The sequence below is a fragment of the Rousettus aegyptiacus genome, unplaced genomic scaffold (genome assembly GCF_014176215.1).
Source record: "Rousettus aegyptiacus isolate mRouAeg1 unplaced genomic scaffold, mRouAeg1.p scaffold_m13_p_2, whole genome shotgun sequence".
Lineage (NCBI taxonomy): Eukaryota > Metazoa > Chordata > Mammalia > Chiroptera > Pteropodidae > Rousettus > Rousettus aegyptiacus.
Genome location: NW_023416295.1, coordinates 171,562,880 through 171,590,054, shown reverse-complemented (window position 1 = coordinate 171,590,054; position 27,175 = coordinate 171,562,880). Strand labels below are relative to the sequence as shown.

The window sequence follows — 27,175 nt, the reverse complement described above, 5'->3', positions numbered from 1 at the left end:
GAAAGCAGACCCCCCGTGTCAAGCCACTGGGCGTAGAGGCCGCAACTCACCACACTACAGTTTTTGGGGTCTGTGCACTGGAAATGGCGTGCCACGCGCAGGATGGCTTCCCGGAGGTCAGCCACCAGTTCCGTCTGCTTGATGTTCTTGGCCTTGAGCGCCTCCAGGTCGTCTACCCCTGGGAGGTCCAGAGAGTTACAGCAGCCGGGGTCCCTGCCAAGGCCCTTTCCCAACCCCAAGGAAGCTTAGAGTCCATTGGGGTGCGAGGATGGACACCCCCTGGTGTGCACCACCACCCCCACGCCTGGCTCCCACAGCTTAGACGTGGCCGGGGCGCAGGGGGCGGCCGAGTGCGCCCGAGCGCACAGCTGCCTGCAGCACAGAGCTCACCGAAGAGCAAGGAGGTGAGGCCAGACTTCCTCCGCTGGGTCCTGCGACGAACCACCTGTAGACACCAGGGCGGGTCAGTGGCAGGAGGGCACCCAGGGCCCAGGTGAGTGGAGAGCATCTCAGTGCCAGACGAGGCGGGGAGAGCCCTTCTGTGGGGTGGCCCAGGGCCCCTCGCTCGTGCCACCTCACGGGCAGCGGCCTCTGAGGCCAGCTCTGAGGGTCGGGGATGCACTGTCGGGTCAATGCTGGGTCTGTCCTTCACCCGAACTGGGTGTGTTGCTGCCCATCTCTCCACAGCTGTGGTCTGCTGCTGGGCCACGCCGGGCCTGCGTGCTGAGCTGGCGGAGAGTGGCAGAGCGGGGAGGGTCCTCTCCTGCTCTGGACTTCCTCAAGGGACCCCCACGCTGAGGGTGAGGCGGGGCCTCCTCCCATACGGGCCCACCTGAGAGAGGTTGGTGGTGGCGCTGGTCCCCAGGAGCTGGCCCTGGTCCGCGATGAGGTAGGCCAGGTGCTTGCGGCGCTGGGTCTCCACGGCCATGTCAGTGAGGGAGCCAGCCAGCCGCATGGCCTCCCCCAGCAGCAGCTCTGCGTCGTCCATCTGCGAGGGGATGTCCGACAGCGTGTTGAAGATGGAGGCCGAGTTCTCCGACTGAATCAGCTCCTCCTCCTGCGCCGCAGGAGGGAAGGAGGCAGGAGTCACTGCCCGGCACCGAGCCCTGTCACCATCCCAGGCACCTGTGACTTCCCTGGATGATCAGCTGAGCTCAAGGGAGTCCACCCTGCTGGGGAAGGGGGTGGGGGCTTTCAGGAAGGACCAGTGCTCACACTGCTGAAGCCTGAACCCCGAGTCCCCGAGAGGAGGGGCCCCAGGATCACTGCATCTGGCACACGGGACTGTTAGTCTTCATGAGGAGGCTGGGCAGCGTGGCCCAGGGACGGGGTGGCGGTGGCACCTTGAGGCGCAGCATGCCCAGCGTGGCCTGGAAGAGCACCAGGGAGCCCTCGTAGAAAAACAGGTCCCAGAGGCGCAGCAGTAGCTTGATGTGCACCACGCTGGCGAAGGCCGTGAGGAACCAGTGCAGCGTGATCAGGGACAGCTCTGTGGACAGACCAGGGACAGCTGGTATGCGGCGACCTGAGCAGGGGCACACCCCGGGTGCATGAGCTGGGCAGGAGGTGGAGGGTATCTCCCAGAAAGCAGCAGGAGGCCCGCCCTGGTCCAAGGGGATGGAGGAGACAAATGTCAGGACATCGGAGACGAGTGACCGAGGCTGCGTGTGCTGTGCCCACGGCGCGGCCGTGTGAGGAGCGCCCTTCTCCACTCCCTGAGCCGGCCAGCCGCCCCGTCCTCCGCTGGCTGTCAGGAGGCCTTGGATCCGCAATCCCTGAGTCAGAGTCTCAGGACCCCTTGACCCCAGGGAGGAGGGTGGGCGGCCCTTACCGATGTCATGTTCCTGGAGCAGCTTGTCCAAGCGAGGCAGGTACTGGACGATGAGGTGGCGCAGGACCCGCTGGTCTGTCTGGACACCCAGCAGCGTGGTGCTGAAGTAGGAGGCAGGTAGCAGGTCCTCGATGATGGCGCACATCATCCAGAAGGCATCCTCCTCCTCCAGGAACAGCAGGAGGCAGGCGGCCACCTGGCCAGGGCAGGGGGACCATAGGCTGGGACCCAGGCCTCCACGTGAACAGAGACCCACTCGAAGGGTCACGTCAGGGACCGCATGCCCGCCTCAGGGTTGCAACCACCCTACTTGGTAGCCCTGGCCCCGTTGGGGACTCCCGTCTCTGCCCCTACTTCCTGTCCCACTGCCGAGGATGGTGAGCTCATTTGCACCCAGGGGCCGGAGGAACACGCGTGGGGACACCGGCAGCCCTTCCCGGGCTGTGCTCACCATGCCCGTGCCCTGGCAGTAGCCGATCTCCGGGTAGAGCCAGGCCAGCGCTCGGAGGACCCTGCGCAGCCGCGGCACCCCGACGCTGCCCACGCTGGCGAAGCAGGCATTGCTGGGCATCGTGCGGAGCAGGTCCTTCTCGATCTGCCGGTGGCCCACGACAGGAGCCGTGAGACGCAGGCACAGAGCCCCGGAGGGAGCCTGGGAGGCCCCATGTGGGGCACACCCCAGTGGGCTTCTCTCCTGGGAACGGGGGTTCCTCGTGCTCCTCCCTTCAGGATCAGAGCCGGCTAGTGTGTACTGATTCCATCACATTCACCCAGGGAACTTATAAAAGTAAATGAGATTCCTGGGCCTTGGGCAGGAGCTAGGAATGAGAATTTCTCGAACAAGGCCTGAAATCTACATTTAATGTGCACTGGTTAGGTGGCCTTTTTGACAATTCTCTTTGATGCCACAGAGGGCCCAGGAGGGAGCCAACTGCCCCAGGTGCATGTCTGTGGGTGAGAGCGCTGCCTAGGGCTGCCACGTGGCTGCCGTGCTCTCCCGGGCCACGGAGAGACCACCGAGGGGGCTCCTGGGACCCCAGGCCGAGCCCCATCCTCACCTGTTTGGCAGCGATGGTCTCGTCGTTGGAGCTGTTCCGCACGGCCTCCCGGTAGGACAGCTCGGAGCCCTTCTTCTTCTGCAGGGCCCCGGAGAGCCGCATCCACAGCTGAGGAGGAGCCCGCGAGCCCTGAGTCTGCGGTGCGACACTGAGCCCTCACCCACCCTCTGCAGACCCCTCCTCCCGGCTCACCTGTGGCCTCATGCTGTGTGGGATGCCGGCCAGCACCAGGGAGCGGAGCTTCTCAGAGCGGGGCAGGGAGATGGCAATCTTGTCCCAGGTGAGGTCGCCCACGTCGTGGTTATGAGTGAACTCCAGGTGGGCCTGCCACCGCAGCCGCTGCGGAGGGTCCTCCATCAGGGACATGGCCGGCAGCCTGCTGGGACTGGGGTCGGCACCATCTGCCAGGGGAGCGAGCGCCCAGGGAGGCAGCAGTGCGAGGGGAGGAAGGAAAACATCTCCTCACTGCATGTTCTCCAAAGCAGAGGGCCCTGGGCTTCGGTCCGGTGTCCGGATCCGCCACCGACATCAGCCACGGGCCCCACGCTCCAGCAGGACTAGGACGAGCAAACCCAAGCTCTTCACTCTCTCCCCGAAACCCGCCTCCACTCTCCACATGCTCAGGCCTAAGCCTCGGACTACCTGCGGCTCCGCCCCACGGTCAACCCCGCAGAGCAGATGGGGAATCTCACCACTCCCACCACCTCCCACTGCGGCCCTGGTCCACGCCATCACCTTTCTTCTGGACTCCTGCGCGGCCTCCTTGCTGGCCTCCCTGGGTCCACCCCACCCCTGCCTCCCCAAAGGCAATCCTCCAGGGTGCCCTTCCAAGCCACAAATCAGATCATGTCACTCTGCTCAGAGCCCGCTAGTGCCACCCACCCACCCGCCTCGCTCGGACGTGTAGAAGGGTCTGTGGCCTGCCTCCTCCTGTCCTGTCCCCTCGTCCCCACCACTCCAGCTATTCCCCACCAAACCCGCTCTGCCCGGGGCCTCCGCGCTTACTGCTCCCCTTCCTCAGCTAGCTCACTGCCTCCCTTCCTCCCAGTCTCTGTCCGAGTGCCTCCCCCTCAGAGAAGCTTCCTTCGCCAACTTATACACAGTCCACCTCCCCTCTTCTCTGGGTCCCCAGTTTTCTCTTTGCTCTTCCTGCGCTGGCATACATTTATTGCTGGGAAACTCCACGAGGCCAAGACCACCTCCGGTTTTGTTCGAGGCACTGAGGGTGCGGCCGTGGGGAGTGGACAAGCCACGGCCAGCCTCCTGAGATGCTCACGTCGACGCGGCCACCTGGCAATTCCCGTGTGCGTCCACCATGATCCTCGCGCATCCTAACGCCACACCCTCGGCCTCAGCTTTTCACACCTACACCCTTAGCAGATTTACGTACAGAAAGCTGCTGCACAAATTTTAAGTGTACACTTTGGTGAATGTTAATAAACAAATGTCTAAACATTGTCCCCAGCAAGGTACAGAACATTTCCTTCAAACTCTAACGCTCCCTATGTTCCTCTCAGGCCCAGCTTTTGACTTCCAACCATCTGCTTGCAAACTAGAGAACAAAGAAAACTTATGCTGGAACTGGAAATATGAGTGACCTGAAGGTGACTAGTTTCAGCCAATTAAAATCTTCTAGTTACAGTTACAGCCTGGTGACAGGCTATCCTGGGTTCTGGCAGGTAGCTTCCCCAACAGCCCACTCAGGAACCAACAAATGTATTTATAGTAGAAAGCAACAGAAATGGCCTAGAGGCCCCTCCCAGAAGAATAGTTATAGAAATATGATAAATCCTTTATAATGGGATCTATGTAGCCACTGAAAAATGTTTTTAAAGAGATCTTAATTGACAGAAAAAAATGCTTGAGCAATAATGTTAAGAGATATAAGAACAATATAAAAATGTGTATACAACGTCATATTATGAAAAGTATACGTATACACACGCAAAGCCAGAAAAAAATACTAAAATGTCAGCAGTTATCTTTAGGTTGTAGGATTATGTTAATTTGTTTTAATGTTTATATTTGTGTGTGTTTTCTAACTTCTCTACAATGAACATTGCTTTAATTATGATATGAAGATCAATAAAATTAACATAAGAAATATCACAGGTCTCCATTACAGTTGACCCTTGACCAGTGCGGGGGGCAGGGGCGCCGTCTCATGCAGTCGAACCTCCGTGTGGGCCTTAAGTTAGCCCTCCGCATGCACAGATTGCCAACAGCCAGCTGACCCTTGCACGACCTGGGTTTGAACTGCCCAGGTCACCTGAATGACATGGGTCAAATGAAAAAAGTCTGAATATGTGAACGCGCAGTCAAACCCGCATTGTTCAGGGTCGACCGTTATGAACAGCATCACCCTCATGCAGAAAGGTCCAGAGGCCACAGCTGCATAATGAGGGTCACTGAAGCAGGAGTCCCCCCAATATCACCAGCAAGATTACACACGAGGCATTCAACCGTACCTTCCTTGTCCACCCGGAAACCAAACTCGTCATAGAACTCGGGTTGCTCCACCGACTCTTCCTTCTAGAACCCGGATTAGGAAGAGTCAGTCACACAGCACCCAGTCTGGGACCGCCGGTTACGGAAGATGCCACCCACGACGCTGCCTGCCGAAGTCCACCCATCCTTCAAGACTCAGATCAAAGGCCACCCTTCTCTGAAGTCTCCGTGGTCATCATTCAGCTACATGGGGCCACTACCTTCTCTAATCCTCCCAGCTGGCATTCTCCTTGTCTTCCTCAGAGGTCAAAGATAATAAGATCAAGGCAAGAAACATGCTTTATGCATTTCTGGACCCCCGTAATACTGAGCGCCTCCAACCTAATGGCTGATTCGCAGAGGGTGTGCAACTAAGACGCCACCTCTGATGGTGGCCCCCGACCGTGGGTGAGTCTGTTGGAGTGGCCACCCACTCCCGGGATGGCAGGTCCCCACTGGTGCCCCAGCTTGGTAGCACAGCCACTGGGGCCTGGCTGTAACCACTGTACCTGTGTGTACTTGGCCAGGATCTCCTGGGGCCACATGCTTGGAGTCAGGGCTGAGAAGGGACCGCAAGCAGAAGGTACATGGCTTCCTAAAATCAAGGAAAACGAGGAAAAGGAGATGAAGAAAATGCAGAGCATTTAGAGGGAAAGTTCAGGTTGGGAAATCCACACACTCCCTGCCAGGAGCACCAGCGGTAAAGGGGCGAGGGGCTGGGGAGGGGAAGAAACCTGGGAATGTGCCACTTCCTGGAGGAAGGAAAAGACAGCAGCACGTTTCAAGCACAGCCCGACCTCATCTCTGCGCGCCCCCGCCACGTCAGAGTGAGGACTCGCGGGCGGGATGGAGGGAAGAGGACGGAGTCGGGAAAACTGGCCTGCGGAGACTCGGGAACTGCAGCCCTTCAAGATGCCCAGTCCGCCTCTTACCTGGATGCTTTTGTAACCCTCAAAGGTATGTGAGGAACAGACCCACCCACCTCTCTCCCAGCAGGTGGTCCTCCAAGGGAAGGGCCTCCCTGCATTCGGCAGTCCCTCAGCCCACTCCGAGCCCAGGCCCCCGCTCCCACCTGACATTGTGTGGAGAGGCGAGGCGAGTCTTCTGTGGACCCAGACTCAGGTTGTCCTATCCTAGTATCTCACAGCTGGGAGGCTCCTCGGGCTTCATCTGGTCCGGAAACATCTGTTCTGGCAGGAAAGCAAAGGGGACAGTCGTTCTGAAGCAACCCCTCCTGGGGGGCCGTTCTACAACTTTGGTAGCCCACAGCTCTGTGAGCCAAGGGGGATGTCTGCTCAGGCCCTGCGTGATTAAGGAAGGAGAAAATCACACGTTCGGACTTCCTCATGCCCTATCCTCAGGCAAACGTTTTTTAAAAAACAAAACCCAGCGACCACCGAAACCTCAGTGAATAGGTTTCCCTGAGCCAGAAACTTTGAGGACTCCTTTAGATCAGGGGTCCCCAACCCCCGGGCCATGGACTGGTACTGGTCCAGGGCTGGTTAGGAACTGGGCCGCACAGCAGGAGGTGAGCCGCGGGCGAGTGAGCGAAGCTTCACCTGTATCTGCGGCCACTCCCCAGCGCCAGCATCACCGCCTCAGCTCCGCCTCAGGTCATCAGGCATTAGATTCTCATAGGAGCACCAGCCTTGGTGCCAAAAACAGGGGCCGCTGGTCTAGATAGTATACAACTAAACTTCTGAATGCACACCTGCACTCGCCCAACACTGACATATTCCACTTCCTCTAAGTCTGCTCTACCACATTTTTCACTAGCCTTACGGCTAGGAAACTAGGAAACTGCAATCTAATTTAAATCCCTCCTGTTAACAGCTGTTTAAACCCCTGCCTCCCTCTCTATTTTGTCCTCTTAAAAAATAAGGACATGACAATAAAATGATTAATAAGCCTAATTTTAAAAATGGGCAAAAGATCTGAATGTAGATTTCTCTAAAATAGTGATGTGAATGCCCAACATGCAGGCAAAGGAAGCCTGACATCATTAGTCATCAGGGAAATGCAAATCGAAACCACAACGAGGTGCCTCTTACCTGCTAGGACAGCTATAAGCAAAAAGCCAAAAACAAGTGCTGTGAGGATGTGGAGAAAAGGACCCCTCGGCCACCCTGGTGGGGCTGTAAAATGGGGCTGCCACTTCGGAAAACAGTTTAGCAGTTTCTCGAAAGGTTAAATGTAGTTACCACATGACCCAGCGATTCCACTCCTAGTTATTCACCCAAGAGAAATGAAAGTACGTGTCCACACAAAATCTTGTACATGGATGTTCACAGTAGCATTATTCGTAACAGCCAAAAAGTACAAACGACCCAGATGTCCCAACAACGGATGAACGGATATATAAAATAGATGGAATATCCACACATTATCATTCAGCCATAAAAAGGAATGAAGTATGGATAATACCAAAACGCAGAGGAACCTTGAAAACATGCCAAGTGAAAGAAGCCAGTCACAAGAAGCCGCATATTGCGTGATTCCACTGAAATGAAATGTCCAGAAGAGGCACTTGCCAGGAGGGTGGTGCCAAGGGCTGGGGGAGCCGGGAATGCAGACTGACTGCTGGGGGGAACGGGGTTCCCTTTGGGGAGACGAAAATGTCCTGGAATTGGACACTGGTGACAGTTAAACAAAAGTATGAAATGCGAGAACTACTGAAATGTACAGCTTAAAAGTAGTGAATTTTATAGTATGTGAATTATGCCTCAAAAAAAAATACGAGCCATCCACTGGGGCGTCAGGACTAGGGGCCTCCCCCAACTTTCTAACTTCTTATTTCTAACGTGCTTCTATTAATACCAAAAAGACTCTATTATCATCCAGTTGAGCTTCAAGAGAAATGTAGTTTGGGGGATAGTTTTTCCAATGTTTTCTAAATATTAAGTCTTCTACTTCTAACTATAGAATGAAAAGATTTGATTCCATGAAATAAATGTGAGGTAACAATAGGCTGAAGTACTTTAGGACAAGCTGTCTTCTAGTTTTTAAAATCCTATTCACTGAGACATAAACCTAAAGAAAAACCCCTTTTACCATTTTTCAGGCGTTTGGAGGTTCCAGTTGTTACTCTGTCCGACGGCAGCCCCTAGCCTTCTCTGCCACAGGATTCTGATGTTGGGAATTCTGGGTAAACGAGAAGGGTCACGTGAGTGAGAAAGGGGAAAACAAGGAAAATCGAACTACTCAAGAGGGCTATGAGACTACATCACTCTGTGGGCCCTTAACCCAAACATGTGTTGAAAAATGAGCACGTGAAAAATCCCAGTTCTCTTTAAAGATGTACTTGCAAATTTGGGGACGAAAGAGTCATCTTGTAGCTCCTAAGGGCAGCTCGGCTGAGTCACCAACCTCTACTCCTGCCCCCAGACACACCCTGGCCATGACAAGTCTGGGTTAAATGACCACCATGGAGGCTTTGGTGCCAGCCGGGCGAGCCACTCCCTCCTGCTTCCAGACAAGCCCTGCTGGGAACCAGATGGCAGAGCCCGCTTCCCTAACGGGTCAGCCATCTGGGCTTGTGGTGCTGTGTGGGGTTAGTAATGAAAATGGAATGTCTTCCTTCAGTATGACAGATGCGTGGGGCCTGGTTTAAATCAGAATTTTGTGCTGGAAAGAACATTATATATTTTTACATAAAAGGGAATGAGCTAAACGTTTTAAAAATCACGTCATCATTCAATCTTCAAAACACATTTTGAAGTACACGTTGCTATTCCTTAGACACGAGAAAATAAGCCTAGAAGAGACACAGTTCTCCAAAGGGACTCCAATAACTATGCTCTCTCACACCATGCGGCCTCCCATCCTGCCCAGTGAAATGATGTCACACGGTCACCAGCCAGAGCTGGAAAATAACCCAGGGCTGTTATGCCTCCCACCAGCTCCAGAGCTGACCTCTGCACCGCCTTCTGCAGGGGCCAGACGGTGCTGCGAGTGAGGGCACCTCCAGGCAGGCAGGTGCAGATTCGGATCCCAGCTCTGCTGCTCCACTTGTTATAAGCCTGGGCAAGTTCACTTGTCTCTCTGGATGTTTTCTCATCCATGAAATAGAATAACAATACTTCCGTCTTACAGTGATTAGGAGTATGAAGTGAGAAAGCAGATAAGGCCTTTCCACACTTTGACACACAGCAAGTACTCAGTAAGCCTCAGGCGATTAGTAGTCCTAATAATTTCTAGAAAGTCATTGCTAGTATCTGGGCCTTCTATGCTGAGTATACTAAAAGCCATATGATATTGCTGATATTCACAATAACCTATAAACATGACAATTTCATATTCAATGTAATATATGCCAGTTGAGATCATGAGAAAGACTCATCTTCAACACCCCAGAGGCAGTGATTTGGTGGTTTCTTCCATAAGGGCAGACAAAGTGTGAAGGAAGCAGGTGTTACCTGCAGTGGGGGTCAGGGGACTGCTGGGGGGGGCGGTGCTGGGAAGACAATTCTCACTGAGTAGCTCCCCTTCCTGACCTTAGCTTGCTTCCCACTCACTCACTCACTCCACAATTCCTGAGCACTGCCATGAGCCAGGCGCAAACCTAAGGGCTGAGATCAACAGTGGACAAAGTCCAGGCTGCTACATTCAAGAATCAGACAATGAACAAGAAAATGGTTGCATGGGATCGGTGACAACTACAGTACGGTGAGGAAATAAAGGGAAAGGTAGAGAGAGCAACAGAGGAGATGGGATGTATATACATAGGGGTCAGGAGGAATTCTTTGAAGATAAGGTGACATCTGAGCTAAGACCAGACAAAATGAAGTGAGGAATCCAGTCGCCTGGCTATTGGAGGGGAAAGAGATCCAGGCAGAACAGCAAGTGCAAAGCCTTTAAGGCAAGAGCGAACCTGGCAGCTTGCAGCAGCAGCGAGGCGGCCAGTGGCGTGGGAATGAGGAGAGAGGAGAGGGAGGAAACACGGTGGGAGCCACAGGCAGGGGTCGCGGCAGGGGTCACAGAGGGCCTTACGGTGCTGGACGGACTACGGACCTCACTCTCTGTGAGCTGGTGCATTACAGGAGGGCTCTGACTCGGGCTTAAAAACTCTGTTGTGCAGAGAAGACCACAAGGCAGGAGGCAGCGGTGACCCTGGTAGGAATGACCTTGGCTTTGCTACAATGGGACCAGTGAGAAAAGGTGAGACCCTGGATATGTTTTAAAGAGCCTCTGCAATAACATGCATAGGCCACATCTCCCACTGACTGCCCTGGAGTCTCCCAGTTCCCAACAGGAGCCGGATGTGACAGTGCTAAGCTGGACAGGCAGGTTTTTCCTGCTTCTGGTCACTATGGAAACCAGCCATCTGGGAGTCCGCTAAAGCTGCTGAGGAGTTAGCCATGTCACCATCGCAGTGGCCCTGCTGTCACAGGAGTACTGGGAGGCGGAAACTTGAGACTCAGGATTGAAGCAATTTTGAGGTGCTCCAGAAGGAAGTGTTAAAAGTTAAATTTACACGCGTGAAGGTGTCAGTCCTTTTACTCTGCCTCCAACGTTATCTATCTCCTGACTTTGCAATCCCACGTTCCTAAAAGGCAGGTTTTGATCACAAAGCAGAGAGCGTCAGATGTCACGGCAAATCCACGGGGCTGGGAGGCTCGTGATACAGATCTCCTTGATCCACACCGTACACTCCTGACCTGCTAACCTGTCCAGTCTCCTGGTTTTCCTGACCACACAGCAGGGCTGCCACTGCTGCACAGGTGGTCACGCATTTGCCAGGGAACACAGAAGCTGTCAGTAGCAAAAGCAAACACTCTTATATTCGAAGAGGCCTCTGAGGTCCTGAAGACTATTTTTCTCTGCAAGGAAATGCCAGGACACTGAAAGCTATCGATAACTGTCACTGGGAGAGAGACGCACAAGGCCAGGAAAGTCCGAGAAAGGCTGGAGCAAGATGATAACGTGGCTACCATAGACGCTAAAAAAAAAAAGTGAAATCAGACAACAAATGCTCAACAGGATATGAACATTTTACTGGAAAGTGAAGGAAGATATGAGAGTACTTTTCTGAATACAGAGTACAAAAGCGCCGGGATTCTTGTCTTCTCTCAGCATACGCCTAAAATGTGGGTGGGGCTCCACCCTCTGCCGAGCTCCTCTCTCTCAGGGATGTTCCTGGGCCACCTCTTGCCCTGCCACAGCTTCCACAACCACCTGGCAACTCCCTCTGCGGGTGACACCTTTCTCCCAAGCTCCAGACTCCTATTTCCAGCTGCTACTTACTGCCAATTTATCTTTCTGATGCAAAACAAACCTGCATCTTCTGCTTTACTCTTTCGATGGCTTGCCATCCCCAGAATCAGGGCCACATCCTCTAGCAATACGAGGTTCTACCTGACCTGGTTCTACTCCTCTCTCACCAGCCTTACAATACAGTCCTGGTGGCCACCTTAAAAAATCAGCCCCCCAGTGTCTCCGTTATTTGACTCTAATGGTCTTTTCCTTATCTGCCTATTCATACTTTAAGACTCAATTCAAACAGCACCATGTCACTGAAAGACGCCTTCTGTGGTGGCCAGGCTCCAAGACAGCCCACATGGGTCCACTTCCTGGGGTTCCCTTCTTTATGTCAACTCTAACCACAGCGAGTCCAGCTAACGCCTGTGAACAACAGAATACGGCTGCAGCGACCAGGCGTAACTTCCATAAACAGCATTGCAGCTTCCACCTCAGCCTCTTGTATCACTTGCTCCGGGGGAAGGCAGCCGCTGTGTCTGAGAACACCCCCGGAGCCCTTGGACAGGTACCACCTTGCCAGCCACACGAGGGAGCCACTGAGAAAGTAGGCGCCCTAGTCTCGAACCTCCAGCTGACTGCAGCCCCAGCCAACATCTGACTGCAAGGTCATGGGCGAGACCCTCCTTTCTCATGAGGCAGGAACCCCTAGGCTGCTCCTGAATTCCCCACTCACAGAAGTCATGAGAAATAATACATGATTACGGCTGTTTTAAGTCACTAAGTTTTGGGGTGGTTTGTTACACATCAACAGAAAACTAACACACGTTCATGACTCTTCTCTGCTTTAGCTGAGGCTCTCTCTCTGCTCCTACGAAGCCCTGTGCGCAAGCCCATCACAGAACTCACCTCATAACATTTGCATCCCTTTGACTTTGGCCAACTGACTCCACTAGACTAGACTACATGTTGATTCTCTCTGCACCCTCGGCACTCAGAAGTTTCTCAGTAAACATTTGTTAGGTGAACTAGACGAATGAACAGCAAATGAGAAAAGAAGTAAATAGAAGTCACGTTTCGTGCCACAGTAATAACTAACTAGAGCGTTATTTACTCTATTATATTCTTGGTATCTAGAAAAGAGCGACCTCCCCGCCACACTGACCCCACAAGCAGTTTTGAAACTGCTTCCTTTGCTCAATCTTTCCAACTGCATGGTTCTGGGAAGCTGTTGATATTTACAGGACTCCATCTTCCTGTGTCTAGGTGATTGGTTCTTGGTGACCACTGGCCTGAGCTGGGCCAATCACAACGCTCAATAATGCCAACATAATCAGACCAGGTGTGAATACCCGACCCAATAAATATATTTTTGGAAGTTGTGAACTTGAGACCCAGAGGGCGTCTGTCCCCTTTGGTGATGGAAGCACACAAATATGTGTGTATATACATGTGCACACACATATGCATGTATGTTGGTATAATTACTCGTATATACATATTACTAAATATATATATATATACATATATACACGTGTATATACATGTAAATATACATATTTTAAAAGTTAAAAATACATTTTATTTTTTTAAGAAAATAATACTATTAAAAAATAAAGCTGTAAATTGGTACATTCCCTTAGGAATGGAATACCTATAAATATTTTCACATTCTTTGTAACTATTCTCCTGGAAACTTAAGGAATTTAATTAAAGAGAAAAGGTTGTGTGCGCCAAAAGGTTTACTTCAGCATTATCTATACAACAAAACCATGAAAATCATTTCAATGTTAAACATTACGGAAATTCATCAGATTTTGGTATACTGATGCAACAAAATGTGATTCAGTCATTTCACATTCCAATGACGGGCTTCCGCATGTGGCTAAAATGGAGTTACAAGGACCGGATTTACTTTCCCAACTTGAACAAGTAAAAACTGGAAAAACACACAAAACCGTGATTTTCAGACACTGGATGACAGGCACACAGGACGCTGAATCGTGAGAGAACGAGGCTCCCCCCGCTGCCACCTGCAGGCTGCGGCGGGCGCCGGGAGCTGGCCCGGGACCTGGAGGCCGGAGCTGCGTGAGCGCCGAGCAGGGAGCAGAGAGGAGAGGCGGGGCAGGAAGAGCTCAGAACTCTGCAGAGGGCACCTGCAAATCTTCACCTGAATGCTGGCAGAGCGTGTGTGTGAGGCTCCCCAAGGCTGGGAAAAGGACCACCTGAAAGGAACACGAGGAGTAACACCTGAGGCTCACCCCACTGGGTCGTGGTGTTACCCTTTTCATATACTGTGGAACTCAGTAAAATTTTGTTTAGAATTTTTGCACCTATGTTCACAAAGGGTATTTGATCTGTAGTGTTCTTTCCTAGTTGTGCCTTTTTCTGGTTTTGGTATCAAGATGATGTTTGCTTTAAAGAACAATGTGAGAAGCTGTTCTCTTTAATTTTCAGGAAGAGTTTGTGTAGAAATTGGTATTATTTCTTCCCTAAATATTGAGTAAAAATCACCAATGAAGCCTTGTATGCCTGGAGATTTCTTTGTGGAAAGGTTTCCTACCACAGTTTCTTAATAAGTCTATTATGTCTTAAGGTTATTTTTTTCTTCTTGAGTGAGCTTTGGTAGTTTACATACTTGCAAGGAATTTGTCCATTATCTGAGTTCTTGAATTTATTAATGAATTTAATCCAAAACCAATAAAGATGACAGAAATCAATGAAGTAGAAAACCAAAAAATAATAATAATAATAATAATAAAGAAAAACCAATGAAACAAAAATCTGCTCCTTTGAGAAGCTCAATAAACCTCTGATGAGACTGAACAGGAATAAAAGAGAGAAGACACATGTTGTCAATTTCAGGAATGAACAAGGATATATCACTACAGATGCCAGAGGCAGTAAAAGAATAATAAGAGAACTTTATGCAAGTTCCACAATAAATAAAAAGAACATGACCAAGTAGCATTTATCTTGGGAATGCAAGACTTGTTCAATATTTAAAAATCAATCAATGTAATTCATCACATCAACAGACTAAAGAAAAAAAACTATACGATTATTTCAATAGATACAGAACAAGCATTTGACAAAAGTCGATATTCATTCATGACAAAAATAACTCTCAGGAACTAGAAATAGAAGGAAACTGACTTAACCTAATAAAGGGCAACTACAAAAATCCTACGGTTAACATCAAACCTAAAGACGAAAGGCTGAACACTTTCCCGTAAGGCTGGGTACAAGGAAAGGATTCAACGAAATTCCAGTCAAAATCTCAGAAGGATTTCTTGGAGAAACTGACAACGTGATTCTAAAATTTAAATAGATGGACAAAGGAACCTGAACACTCAAAACAATTTTGAAAAAGCAGAAAGTTGGAAAACGCACACTACCTGTTTTCAAAGCTTACTACAAAGCAACAGTGCAGTGCGGCACTGGCAAAGGTCATTTGGATCGAGAGAACAGGAGGTGGTCCAGAAACAGACCCACACAATGGTCAACTGATGTGATGAAGTGAATTGTGTCTCCCCAAAAGATGCTGAAGTTCCAACCTCCAGGGCCTCAGAATGTGACCTTATTTGGAAACTGGGGCTTTGCTGATTTAGCCAACTAAAGATGACATCATTAAAATGAGCCCCAATCCGATAGGACTGGTGTCCTTATAAAAAGGGGAACTTTGGACACAGACACATATAAAGGGAAGATGATGTGACGATACAGCAAGAACGCGATGTGAGGCAGACACTGAAGATGCCAAAGACAGCCTGGGACTGCCAGATGCTGGCAGAGGCGAGGAAGGGTCCCTCCCCTCCAAGCTCCAGAGTGAGCACGGCCCTGCTCACACCCTGACTTCAGACATTGGGACTCCCGAACCATAAGATAATACTACAGCTGTTCGAAGTCACCTGGCTGGTGGTGCTTTGTCATGGCAGCCCTAGGAAATGAAAACAATCAAATTTCAACAAAACTACAAAGGCAATTTAATGGAGAAAGAATGGTCTTTTCAATAAATGGTCCTAGAAAAGCTGGGCAGCCATTTGCAAAAAAAAAAAAAAAAAAAAAAAAAGAACTTTAATCGACAACCTCACACCATGCACAAAAAGTAATTCAAAATGAGTAATAGATCTAAAAGGAAAACTAACACTATAAAATGTCTAAAATACAGGGACAGTGTTTGTGACCTTGGTTAAGCAAAGATTTCTTAGGTATTATAATAAAAGCATGATTTACAAAACTAAAAAATTGATAAATTTTATCAAATAGAAGCTATAGGTGGTAGAAAATATATTCAAATCACATATCTGATAAAGGACATGTATCTAGACTATTAAGGAATTCTCAAAACTCAGTAAGCAGGAAACAACACAATCAAAAAAAAAAAAAAAGGCAAGATTTGAACAGAAATGTTACCAAAAAAGGTACACAGATGACAAACGAGTATGCAGAAAGATACTCAACATCAGTCATTAAGAAAATGCAAATTAAAGCCGCAATATTACCAACACCAAAACCTGACAGTATCAAGTGCTGCCAAGGATGCAGAGCAACCAGAGCCCGTGCGGGCTGCTGGTACACATGCAAAACGGTATTGTAATTTCAGAAGAGGGTTTGGCAGTTTCTTATAAACTTAAACATACACACGTTTATCATACAACCCAAGTATCTCCCTCTTAGGTTAGTCATCTAATTGAAATGACGATTTTTGTTTACACGAAAACCTGCATGTAAATGTTTAGAGTAGCTTTATCAGATTGCCAGAATCTGAAAACAACCCAAATGGTTTTTAACTGGTAAATGAACCAAAGACCTGAGGTACGTCTGTATGATGGAATACTACTCGGCCAAAAAAAAAAAAAAAAGTCATGAACTACTGGAATACTCAATGACATGGATGCATTTCAGATGCATTATGCTAAAGGAAAGAAGCCAGATTAAAAAGATTACATACTTCATAATTCCATTTACACATTCTGGAAAGGCAAAACTATAGGTGCAGAAAACCAACCAGTGGTTTCTTCTACTGGATGCAGCAGCAGGAAGAGCAGACTATGCAGTGACACGGGGCGATTCTTTAGGGGGAGAGAACTGCTCTGTATCCTGACTGTTGGTAATTACGTGACTATGTTTTTGTCAGAGCATGCAGAACTTCACACTACACGGCGTGAATTTTATTGTATGTAAATTATACCTTAATAACATAAAAGAAAAAGCAGTATGCTTAGTAAAATTTACCAGACACAAGAGTATAAAAAAGATTCCAATTATGGGGACTAAAGAAATATGGATATTATGATCCAACATTAAGGGAAAACATATAGTATTTACACCCAGAAATGTGTATATCATTCATTCATTCATTCATTCATTCCCCAAATATTTCTCCAACACATATTATGCACTAGAGCAAAAATGATTTACAACCTAGAGGGGGGAAATCAAATGGAAAACAGATAAATGGATAAATAAATAAGCATTCCAGAGTGTGCCAGGTGCTCTGAATAAAAAAAAGGGCTAATGTGATATGGAACCCAAGGAAGAAATCTCTGAAGAGCTGAGTTGAAACCTGAAGGACAAGAAGCCAGTCCTGCAGCGATCAAAGGGCAGAGAGCCACGGGCGGAAGGAGTAGCAAGTCCGAAGGCTCTGAGGCGGGGAAGACCTTGGAGGAGCAGAAAGGAGCCCAGTGTAACTGGAGCACAGTGAACAAGGCGGGCAATAGAAACTGGGGAGGCACCCAGATCATCAAGGGGTTGCAGGCCACAGTGAAGGATTCAGATTTTCAGGACAAAGCAAACCCACAAAAGGGTCCTAAACATGGTGATGATGTAAACTAACATGTTTTTAAAAAATCACTTTAGCTGTTGTGTGGCCAATGGCTCATAGAGAGGCAAGAATGGATGTGGGGAGACAAGTCTGAAAGTGCGAAGTCCAGGAAAGGGATGATGGGGAGTAGGACCGAGTGGTGACAGCAGAGGTGGAGATGAACAGACACCAGTGGGTTCGAGATACAGTCAGAAGTAGAACCGATGGTCCTTGCAGCTGGCTGGATGTGGGGAATGAGGAGAGGGGGCAATCAACAGCAAGCCCTAGCTTTCTAGCTGGAACTTCTGGGTTATGGTGATGCCATTAACTAACACAGGGAAGAGGGGAAAAGAAACAGGCTTAGGCAACACAGGAGTTAAGAGTTGTGGGGTCATTTAAATGTTGCTTAGAAATCCAAGTGGGGATGTTACATAGGTGATTAAAGATACATAAGTTTACATCTTCAGGGAGATATAGAACTGGAGATATAAATTTGGGAGCCTTTCAGTCAACTATCCAACCAATAAACATTTTTTGAGCAACTAACATGCGCCAGACACAGTTCCGTGTGCTGGTGCCATAGCAGTAAAACAAGATGGACGAAGTTCTTGCTTTTGTAAACTGGAGTTTTCTCATCTGTAAAACGGAGATGACAAGTGAGAAAATGTAAGCCAACACGTATCACAATGCATGGCATGTAGTAGGTCCTTAATAATAGTTGTCGCACAGCTATTAGTGACAAACAATAAATAAGTAAAAATAAGTAAACAGGGAAAAAGTCAGAAAAAGACAAATACTGTAAGATCTCACTTATATGTGGAATCTAAAAAAACCAAACCCCAAAGAAGCCAAGCTCATAGATATAGAAACAGATTCGTGGTTGCCAGAAGCAGGGGGTAGAGGGGGCCGGGGCGGGGGGTTGGGGCGGGGGGCAGGAATGGGTGAAGGTACAAACTTTTAGTTATAAATTAAGTCATGGGATGTAATGTACAGAGTGGTGATTATAGTTCATAATACTGCATTGCACCTTTGAAAGTTGCTAAGAGAGATTTTAAAGCACTGTCATAAAAATTTTTGCTTTGTAATTATTTAAGGTGACAGATGTTAACTAGTTATTGTGTTCATTTTGCAATGTACACAAATTGAATCTTTATGTTGTATACCTGAAACTAATATAATGTATTTCAATTATACCTCAATTTTTTAAAAATTAAAGAGATAAAAATAAGTAAATAACACAGGATTGGTTACAGAGTAATAGGCAGGGGCAGAAGGGCTATTTTTGATAGGTGGTCAGGGAAGGCCTCTCTGAGGGAATGACGTTTCAGCTTATGCCAGAATGATGACAAGGAGCTAGCTTTTTGCAAAGACCCAGACGGGCGGCCCAAGTGGAGGAAATGACCTGAAAGACCAGAACGTTAATGACACTGGAGCAATAAAAGGCCAGTGCGTCTGAGGCAGAGCAGTGAGGGGAAAAGAAGCAGACGGCAGTGGAGACGGGAGCTAGATTACGTAGGGCCTTCTACCCATGGCAGACACTCCAGATTTTATTTTAATGGGAAGCCATTGGAGAGCTCCGAGCAGGGGCATGACGTGATCTCTGATTTAGGGTTTTGAAGAAAGCACATTTGCTATGATGGAGCATGAACTCCAAAGGAAGAGTGGAGGCTGTTACAGCTGTCCATTGAGAGATGGTATCTCGGACTAAAGCAGCTGAGGTGGTGACAAGTCACTAGATTCCGGATTTAATTTGGAGATGCACTGGCAGACAATGGAAGGAAGGAATCAATGGCATCTCCCAAGGTTTCTGACCTGAGCAACTGTGCAGGGAAGACTCAGGAGAGAGAGGATTTCAGGGTTAGAGATCAGGAGATCTGATCTGGCCATGTGAAACTGGGAGGCTTAGTCCACCTCTCAGTGGAGATGTCAAGTAGGTGACAGTATTCATGAGTACACGCTCACCAAAGTTAGAATCGGAGGTGTGAATTTGAGAATCATTAGGACTAAATGTCATGGCTGAGGAGAGAATGCAGAGTAGGAGGCTTATGACCAAATCCACTAACAGTCCAGCATTTAGAGGTTAGGGAGAAAAAGAAACAGGAAATAAAATTTGAGAAGTAGCCACTGAAGTAGAAGGAGCGCTTGCAGTATGTGGCGCTGTAGAAACCAAGAGAAGAACGTGTTTCCAGAAGGAGGGGGTGATCATCAGTGTCGTGTGCCACTTATAAGCAGTACAGATACAGAGAACTATTGCTTTGGCAAGCTGGAGGTTGTCGGTGATCTTGACAAGAGCTTTAGTTTTTAATGGTGAGGGTGAAAGGCCTATTTGAGGGGGAGTAGGAGGGTGGAGTCATCAACCTCACGATAACATGATTTCAATCATTTAAAACATAGTAAGTACATGCTGAAGGTAACGTAAACATGAATATGGCTGGTTCAGGTGGTAGGAATATGGGGTTTATTGGTCTTGATATTTAAAGTTTTCTTTTTTGAAAAAGTATGGAAGTATTGTGTTTAAAAATAATTATATCACAGAAAAGCCTGCATACAAATGTCACAGCTGTGTTACTTACAATAGCCCCAAAGTGGAAACTTCCAAATGTCCGTCAATGAATATAAAATGTGTATACCCATGCAATGGGGTGCTATTCGGCCATAAAAAGAAATGAAGTACGTGCTACTACATGGATGAACCTTGAAAACACGCCTGGTGAAAGACACCAGTGACAAAAGACCACATATTGTACGATTCCATTTATATGAAATGCCTGGAATGGGCAAATCCATAGAGACGGGATGCAGATTGCTGGTAGATCGATGAGTGGTTGCCAGGGGCTGGAGGGAGGGGAAAATGAGGAACGACTGCTACAGGTTTCAGGGTGATAAAAATATTCCGGACTTTGACAGTGGTGATAGTCGCACAACACAGTGAATATACCGAAAAACCTGTAAACTGTATACTTTAAAAAAGTGACTTTTATTGTACATGAATTATACCTCAATTTTAAAAATTACAGTTTAAGGATATAACACTGAGGAATAAAATTACCCTCCAAGACCGTACCCTCCCTGAGGTCCACGGGTGAAGCCCTGGACGTACAGCGGCTGTGTGTGCGGCATCTCCAAACACTGCCTTGTTCTTCCCCTGACAGGGCCACTACTTATCACCTCAAACATCCACCTCCTCGGGGGGTCTGTTTACACGAACCCAAGGAAAGCACAAGTGAAAAATAAAAGGAGCAAACTGTTAGAAATCACTTATCCATAACTGTGAAAAGGATTCCTTTCTCTCTCCCTCGTAGAAATCACACTTTGCTAACACCACTCGGCATGAATCTGACATCTCAGCAACCTGTGAAGTCAGGGACTCCTTAAAATGCTAAAAGGTAAAATCTGTCACTTTACCTTTTAAAATGACTATAACAAGTTTCCCCCAATAGTCTAAGTAATCACTGGAAAAAAGAACTGACAACACTTGAAAACTCGGTTTCCAAGCCATTGTTTTTGCTTCCTTTGTAAAGGCTGTAAAGAAGTCCCCAGGCATGTGACTACTTCACATGGGGTTGCTGCTGCTTTCTATCATACTGAAAGGCAGAGCTTTCCCCAAAGCAAAGGCCATGAAAGGCCGTTTAAAGAAAAAGAGACGCTTACAAACCAGGAGACCAGAAAAGTACAGCAGTTTGAAAGACAGGCTTTATGGGAAAAAAACGCCATTTCCGAATCTGCTTTCACAGAACTGCCACCGTGCGCCCTGGCTTTCCTTCCCGGCCAGGCATTTGGTCCCCGGCCACAACCTGAGTCGGGGTCAGGGGGCGCCGTGGCTCGTTCTTTTCCACCGAGAACACGATAAGATGCAAACACAAATGATACATTTAAACGGTAGCAGGATAAATTTAAGCTTCGGGTCAGAAGAAAATCTGGATTATAAACACAGTCATCTGGGCTTATCGCCGGAAGGAAGTTGTGGACACTCCTCTGAATTTTATAATTATACTAACACAAAAACAGTAATGGAAATTAAAAAAAGAATCTTAATTCTGCTCCAAATTTGCCACCCCAATAAGTCACATTTTCCTCTCTTCTATGCTCTCTTTTGGTTTTTCTCTACAGACATAATACACAGTTCTCATAGCATAGGCTTTGAAATATTTTTTCTCCACTGAATTATTAGCATTTCCCTAGTAATTATGCAGTCTTTATAGTCATATGTTCTATAATTTACCACTCTAGTCATCTGTCAATATGACATTAAAGCATCTAACAGCAGTTTTTGCAATAAAAACAACACTATGAGGAACCCTGCGAAAGATTTTTTAAATGACATTAATACACATCTGCCTTGTTTGGGAGATTCGGGTTTTTAAAAAGTCTTTTTCTACTTTACAGTGTCAGCTTTGTAAACAGAATTCAAAATATAAGATTGGGTTAATACATTATTGGTATTCAAGTTTAATATGCCACTTGAAGCAAGGTAATTAACCGAATGACCCCCAAAGTAAAGTGGAAAATTACTATTTTAATAGCTGGCTCCAGAAGGCTTCCCAGAGAAGGAATTTACCTTTGTTTGGAAAAATATCTTGATAAGCTCCTTACAGGTGGAAGGTAAGCCCTGAAGACATACACTGGAAATATGGAGAGAGCTATCAATTGCCTGGCAGAAGAAATCAACAGAAATTTGGAGGTAAGGGAGAACAGAAAATACAGGTGGCCTGGACAGTTGAGGGTATGGGAAGGCAAAGCCGAAGACAAGGTGAGGATCTATATCCTGCACAACAAAGTGACCCTACAAGAAATTAACACTCTGTGTGTCTGGAGCTGGGGAGGCCTGGAGGGTGGGGAGAACCAAATGCCTCTTAAGAAAAGGACACCCTGTCTACAGACATGTCACCCTGAACAAGCCCGATACCGTCTGATCTTGGTTGCTAAGCAGGGCTGGGCCTGGTTAGTACTTGGATGGGAGACTACCTAGGAAGACCAGGTGCTGTAGGCGTAAAAAATAAAAATAAGAAATAAGGAACTGTAAACTGATAAGGTCCTTGCAACCTGTGAAGTCAACCAAGGGTTGCCTCACCTAAAAAAAAAAAAAAAAAAGAAAGAAAAAAGGATGTCCCTAAATCCCATTATCGTATTGTTGCAAGGTAAAATCCCTTCCTCATCCTAAGAGCCTTGACCGATGACAGGTGTGGGCTGTTTGATGCACGCAGGGGATACCAAACTGCTGGAGGAGTCCCAAAAGCTCCTGTCTGAGTTCCTGCGCGTAGCTCCTTGTGCTCCCTCCGCCTGCGATGCCCTCCACCTAACCTGACTTCTCATTCTCCACGGCTCAGCTCAGGCGTTTCCTCCTCCAGTCTGTGTCAGGTGCCCCTATCCGTTCTATCCATAACATATCATACGATCTATCTAAGCATGTTTATCTTAATGATAGCTACCATTCATTGCAGACTTTCTAAGTGCCAGGAACTCTAATAAACAGTTCTGGATTAAAATACTTACAGGTCCTTTAGTCCAGCAATTCCCACTTCTGGAAATTGATTACACTTCAGCACAAGGATTCACATACGAGGACATTCACTATAGCATTGCTTGTGAAAGCAATATATTAGGAAATAGCAAAATTATAGGAACCCTAAGTATCCATTGATAGGGAACTGGTTAAGTGATAATACATCTACATAATCAAACAGCACATCCATCAAAAAAGAATGGGTCTGCTATTTTATGCATTGACAGGGAATGATCTTTAAGATATATTGCTAACTGAAAAAAGGAGCAAAACAAGGCTAATAATAATAAACATTTTGTGCCTAAAAAGGGGGAAATTTTCACATAAAATTCAGATGGCTACATGTGAGAGGAACTTTTTACTTAATAGTCTTTTGTACCTTTTGATTTTTGAACTATTTAAATAGAATTTACCATGAAAAGCAATTTTACACTTTTAGATGATCACAGAATAAAAGATTAAGGCACCCCCCCCAACACTTAATTCAGCATAAAAATAAGTATGAGGAAGTTCAACAACATTTTGATTTTTTTTCCAAGATGGCTTTTGCCGTTTCTATAAAATAAACGTCCAATGTCAAGTTCTTTCCGTTTTGTTTGCTGTTGTTTTGGTTTTGTGTCTGCTTTACTAGCGCCGCCAGCACACACCTGATCTACTACAGAATCAGTCCAGCGCAGCTGATTTCCACCAGGGCCAAAGAAGACAGTTTAGCTCTTACCACACCTAACCCCTCAGGAGCATCTCAACTGTAACGCTCCTCAGAGTGTGCAAGCGTCACGACCCTTTGGTTTTCCTCCTGCCTTTGTGGGCTGCTCCTTCTGAGTCTCCTTTCCCAGGTCCCCCTCCTCTGCTGGTTCTGAATGTGCCTAATGTTTTGTCTGAGACCCTCCTCCAGTTCTCGGCACTCTCGTTCGCTCTCATGGCTCCAATGAACATTTATGAGCAGACGACGCCAATTTCTGTCTCCAGGACACATTTGTCTGAACCTCAGGCTGGCACATCGAGCTGCGTGTTGGGCCACCGATCTGCGTTCGTTGCATTTACCATGCTCCCAAATTAAGTCAGCGTGCCCCCTCCTGAACCTTGCCCTCCTCCCGTGGTCCCCGTCTCAGGAAGCTGGCGTCACCACCTACATACCCGCCCTCTCCAGACAGAACAGGGCCTCATGGCTAACGGATTCTCCTTCATCTTCCCACTTCCACCGTTCGACTCTTACCGTTCGACCCCTTTCCTAATGTTTTTCAAAACTTCCTTCTTCTCTACAACCTGTTCCTACTTTCCAGTCGGGGCTGTCATCATTTCTCACCACCACGGTTATTACGAGTCTCTCAGCTGGGGCCTCTGCTTCCAGCCTTGCCCCCGCGCATCATCTACTCTACTGTGTAGCCGAGAAATGCAACTAATCATTTCCTTCTCTTTAAACCCTTTTTTTCTTCCCTCTGACTTTAGGAAAAGTCCAAATCTGTTAACTTGGCTTATATGACCCTGCATGACCTAGCGGTCCCTGCTGTAATTCCAGCTTCACCTCTCAATACCTACCTGTCATTCACCCTCCACACACACGCGAGGCTCTAGCCAGAGCATACTTCTTTCAGACCTTGAAACCCACCTGCTTTATCTTGGAGCATGCTGCTAAATGAAACAATTACTCAGTATGTAAAGAAAGTCTCAAAACCTGGGCCCCACCAAACACCATAAGGCAGCTAGTGACGCTAAGCTTCTAGAACTGGCTCCCTGTTCCAGTCACCCAGGTCGTTCTTGTTGAAAACACGTTTATTATTCATAACACTCTTTATCTCCCTTAGTGCCAAAGACATCTGGGTGAAGACTCACTATATCATCCAAATATCTCAACTGCCTCCCCCAAAACTGGCATCAGCAGAACAAAATGACTCCAATAATCAACTCTACCTTGAGCTCTACTCCCACTCCCACAGGCTCACAGCTGGGACTGCTTTCCCTTCCCTGAGTCAATATTTTCTTTGTGACCAGAGATAGAGTGTGTTCCTTTAAGCAGTAGTTAGGGTTGATTGTGCAAGGCAGAGCATAGGCTGTGGAAACACAGACCAGGAAACAGAAACCTCACCCCAGAATTCTGCAAGCCCAGGTAAGGGTCCCCCTTTCCTGCACAGAAGCACCAGTTAAATGAAGCTCTGCTGTGCAGATTGCTGAAGCATGCTCATCTATTCCAGGTCTTCCTGTAAAATAGTTTCTCTTCCAAGGTAAACTGGTTACTTCCCTGAGTCCCTCCCAAGTTCATTCCCCTAAGAATTATAGCCTGGCAATATCTGGATGGTGACAATGAAAGCAGAAGCAAGGTACTGCATAGACCTTCTGACCCTGTTCCTCATATAATTAAACCACAGAAGTCAACACACTATCTTATCTTTTAGTCATTTATGCAGTCATACCATCTATATAATTACTGGGAATTTTTCATTTGCAGATATAATATACATAATAACCCTAAAGCATAGTAATCCAATCCTGTTTACTTCATGGCAGTGAATGGATGGAGGTATTAGAAGGGAGAGACCAATGAAAGAAGGAAACAATACCATTTACTGATCATTTACCAAACCTGAGGAAACCAGGGAGATTAAGCATCGTGCTCACATCAGCGAGTCAGAACTGATTCCTAAGCTGCCCCCCGCCCCACTACACTGACTAGTACAGCTGCACTTGTCAACTGGGGACTTCAACGTGAGCAGAAATCTGTTTGCTAGTAATGTCTACTTCTTTATTCTTCTTAGGAACACTTAGTATATTATATGTTTCAGGCACTTGATGATGACCTTCTGGGCTACTCCGAGATTTCTCTTCAGATTAAAGTTAACCAGTTATTTTAACTCTTTTCTAAGTGGCATGGCCTCATGTCATGTAACAGTAAGTTAAAGGAGCCTCAGCTGCAAGCCACAAAAACTGACTCTGGGTAACAAATTATGTAATCTTAGAATGTACTGGAAAGATATGAGGGAGGGCAAAGAACTGAGGAAAAGCTGAAGAACTGGGTCTCTGAGAACAAAAAACAGAGTAGCTCCAGCATCTACATATTAGGAATTAATCTATCATTGGATGAAGGAGCTGTGACTGTAACTATCATTCAACCTAAGATTCAAAGAAGAGGAAGAACACATCAATTTGCCTAACCTGGGCTATATGGCTACCACCTACTTGGTCAGGTGCTTCCTCAAAGCGAAATTGAGCTGCTATTCTCAGAAAAACCTGGACTGGATGCTGGGCAGACCAAAACAATAATGTCCACTACACTCTCAAAATGCAATGCCTCAAATGCAACGTGAGAACCCAGGTGTAGATGAGGGGCAAAGCCAGGGTACAGCCTTCATCCTTGCTGTATCACCTTAGGCAAACGGCCAAATGTATGCCTCAGTTCCTAGCTACAAGACAGTGATGTCATGTTGTACTTTTGACAATCACACTTTAAAAAATGTGAAATGCTTCATCATCTTAAAGCTAATGATACTAGCTAGCGCTTATGGACTGCCTGTCAGACATGTTACATAGGTTATTTTATTTAATCTTCAAAACGGCCCTATGAAGTAGGAGTTAAAAGCACAAACTCTGGAGCCTGACAACCCAGATTCAAATTGACTCTACCACTTATTTGTGTGACTGTTTCCTCATCTTAAGCAGGCATCACATTTATACGGTAGTTGTGAAAACTGAGTAAAGATAAGTAAAATTCTTAGAACTGTGTCTGTTATATAGTAAACACCCAATAAATATTAGGTATTGAGTGGTGGTAGTAGTAATTATCTCAGTTTTACAGAAGAAGAAAATGAGGCACTGGGAAGTCATATCACTTGTGTTAAGTTTTCAAAGCTTAAAGTGGTAGAGCCAGAATTTGAACTTCACTGTAGGTGCTCCTAATTACTATGCCAACTTAAAAAGTTTTTTAAAAAGTGGTATTTGGACTTTAACCCTAACTTCAAGTCAAAGATATTTACAAATGAAACTCAAACACAGGAAGAGGAAAATGATCAGTTGTCTGGTGTCTTTAGAATGTCAGCTACAAGGCTAAGTAGATATCTAGGGGGTAGAAATAGTCTTATCACTTTGTTAAAAAAAAAAAATCTCAGCCCTAATCTCAGGCCTTTCTCAATATAAGCCTTCGATAACTAGATTGGTGCTTTCAATCTCCTTTCTGATGTTAATCCTATTGATAAGGCTATTTAACGATTCCAAAGAAGTTATCTTCCCAAATTGTTCATATCATTGGCACAGGAAAAAACACATCGAAAATCTGCATCACGCTTAGAAAAAGGAGGAATATG

At 47.1% G+C, this 27,175-nt stretch overlaps 1 protein-coding gene, 1 long non-coding RNA gene and 1 pseudogene across 12 annotated transcripts in view; 2 read left to right on the top strand and 1 right to left on the bottom strand.

Annotated features, from left to right (window-relative positions):
• Window positions 1–27,175, bottom strand: part of SGSM3 (small G protein signaling modulator 3) — a 33,534-nt gene that overhangs the window by 3,222 nt on the left and 3,137 nt on the right. For 5 of the 11 annotated variants that reach the window (XM_036237556.1, XM_036237551.1, XM_036237557.1 and 2 more), the window contains exons 2-13: window positions 8,428–8,517; window positions 6,449–6,566; window positions 5,886–5,971; window positions 5,358–5,421; window positions 3,082–3,290; window positions 2,890–2,997; window positions 2,283–2,426; window positions 1,832–2,027; window positions 1,344–1,489; window positions 833–1,057; window positions 391–445; window positions 51–178 (exon numbers count right to left, since the gene is read on the bottom strand). In XM_036237556.1, the coding sequence (XP_036093449.1) occupies window positions 51–178; window positions 391–445; window positions 833–1,057; window positions 1,344–1,489; window positions 1,832–2,027; window positions 2,283–2,426; window positions 2,890–2,997; window positions 3,082–3,290; window positions 5,358–5,421; window positions 5,886–5,971; window positions 6,449–6,455 (1,368 nt within the window). In that variant the 5' untranslated portion in view covers window positions 6,456–6,566; window positions 8,428–8,517. Of the gene's footprint in view, window positions 1–50; window positions 179–390; window positions 446–832; window positions 1,058–1,343; window positions 1,490–1,831; window positions 2,028–2,282; window positions 2,427–2,889; window positions 2,998–3,081; window positions 3,291–5,357; window positions 5,422–5,885; window positions 5,972–6,448; window positions 6,567–8,427; window positions 8,518–9,288; window positions 13,059–27,175 lie in introns of those variants that run through there. The other 6 variants (XM_016162630.2, XM_016162631.2, XM_036237552.1 and 3 more) reach the window with 6 other exon arrangements.
• LOC118613800 lies at window positions 176–9,266 on the top strand. The gene is made up of 3 exons (XR_004955887.1): window positions 176–493; window positions 688–6,333; window positions 8,438–9,266. It is a non-coding gene; the product is annotated as an uncharacterized LOC118613800 (long non-coding RNA).
• Window positions 22,249–22,367, top strand: LOC118613927 (annotated as a pseudogene).